This window comes from Octopus bimaculoides, chromosome 8 (genome assembly GCF_001194135.2).
Source record: "Octopus bimaculoides isolate UCB-OBI-ISO-001 chromosome 8, ASM119413v2, whole genome shotgun sequence".
NCBI lineage: Eukaryota > Metazoa > Mollusca > Cephalopoda > Octopoda > Octopodidae > Octopus > Octopus bimaculoides.
In genome coordinates, this window is record NC_068988.1 from 57,462,837 (window position 1) to 57,464,780 (window position 1,944).

The 1,944-nt window shown below is 36.3% G+C and overlaps 1 protein-coding gene across 2 annotated transcripts in view; it reads right to left on the reverse strand.

The window, feature by feature from the left end:
- LOC106883493 (uncharacterized) overlaps window positions 1-1,944 on the reverse strand; it is a 37,127-nt gene that overhangs the window by 2,023 nt on the left and 33,160 nt on the right. For both annotated transcript variants that reach the window (XM_052970141.1, XM_014934521.2), the window contains one exon: window positions 401-918. In XM_052970141.1, the coding sequence (XP_052826101.1) occupies window positions 401-918 (518 nt within the window). The remainder of the gene's footprint in view (window positions 1-400; window positions 919-1,944) is intronic.

Sequence of the window (1,944 nt, forward strand, 5' to 3'; positions counted from 1 at the left end):
CAGAATGCAAAGACGGATGAGATGCTGCTGAGCATTTTGCCAGGCATGCTACCAATGCTGCCAGCTTGCCGTCTTAATGATAGTAACAATAATAATAATAATAATAATAATAATAATAACAATAATAATAATAATCCTTTCTGCTAGAGGCACAAGGTTTGAAATTAGAAAACAGGAAAAATAATCCAGAATGCTTGCCCGGTACTAGATCTTTCCCAAAATCTAATCAGTTCATGCCAGTCACGAGGCCAAACATCCCTGAAAGTTTCATCCGAATCCATCCAGCGGTTCTTGAGATATCTTGTCCATGGACAAACAAACAAACACAACTGAAAACAATACCTTGGCTTTCGCTAAGGCAGAGGTAATAACATATATATATGTGTGTCTGTGTACTTACAACAAGATGGCAAGATGCTTTGTCCTGTAACAATTTTGCACCATATACAATACAATCTTCTGATGTATGTACAGGCTGTTTACTGATTAACTCGAAGTCTGACCATTTCAAGAAACCAAGGGTTCGGTCTAAACCTCGAGAGAAGATGCTTTCAAAATAATTGTGAATGTGTTGCAGAGTATCTTGGTTCATGTTGGTCAGTTTGCTGTACATCTCCTTCACATCATCTGCACCTAGACTTATTGTCACTGTAGCAGGCCTATTCATTGCTACATACTGTTCAGGGGGGGCACCGTGTGGTCGCTTAGGTTTACGTCTCGGAGCTGGCTTGGGTCGAGTTAAAGTGCCCATTGTTGGTTGAGGAAGAGGTGCCAACGGAGGCTGTGGTGTCTGTGTACAGTGTTCTAGCAGGTCTTCTGATGAGCGTGATTGTATTGGCGTTTTTGCTTCCCCAACAGTTGAGCGAGGGATTCTGTTATCCTTGGGCAAAGGTGGGGGTCCACCTTCATCAGCATTATCTGCAAAAGACAAAATATAAAAGAAATTATTCACATAAAAATAGGAGTGGCTTCAGTAAAACACACAATATTGTAAGTCCTCAAGTCACATCTCTGGTCTGAATATAACTTCCCCACTTCCTCCCTTCAATAAGGGCCACTGACTATTCAACCACTTCTGCTTAAACCATTAAACAATTATTAAAAACAAAGCTAATTTACATAGGTGAGAGTATGGCTGCGTTGTATGAAGTTATGCTTCACAACCATGTGTTTTCAAGTTCAATCCCACTGCACAACACTTTGAACAAGTGTCTTGTATTACACCTGGACCCAGACTGACTCATGACCAATGCTTTGTGAATTTGGTGGCTGAAATTTGCCCAGAAACCTGTTGCATTTATTTACGTATGTATATATGTGTGTAAATAATTTATACACAAACTTGTACGCACATGTATGTGTACCTGGGTTTGTTAGAAAATAGTCTTTAAGTTCCTTATTTTCAGCCTGGAGGGGAGATAACTCTCAGAGACGAATGAAACTTAAGATGCCAGTCTTTGAGTCCAAATAAAACTATAAAATCTGTGTTTAGGTAAATGCATATATATGTATATATACATATAAATCTTTATATATCTTTATATAAATATTTGAATGTCAAATGCATAAATTGTAAGGATCTTTTGGACGTTGACTGATTTGAAATTAGCTATAAATTTTCTGTTTGCTATGCTTTTGTAAAATTTTCCATTCGTTGTGGTTTTGTTAAATTTTGGGAAAATATATATATATATACTGATGTGTCTGGGGAGAGTCATTTTCTTTCTGTGCCTTATAATTTAACACACCCACTGGTAAAATTTCCACTTGTTTCTTATTTTCATTATCCTAAAATTTTCATTGTCTTGCTACCTTTCCAATAGTCTTGAGTCAAAAGTATATATATACATATATATATATATATATATATATATATTTATGTATACATACACACACATATATGTACATACACACACACACACATATATATATACATATATGTGT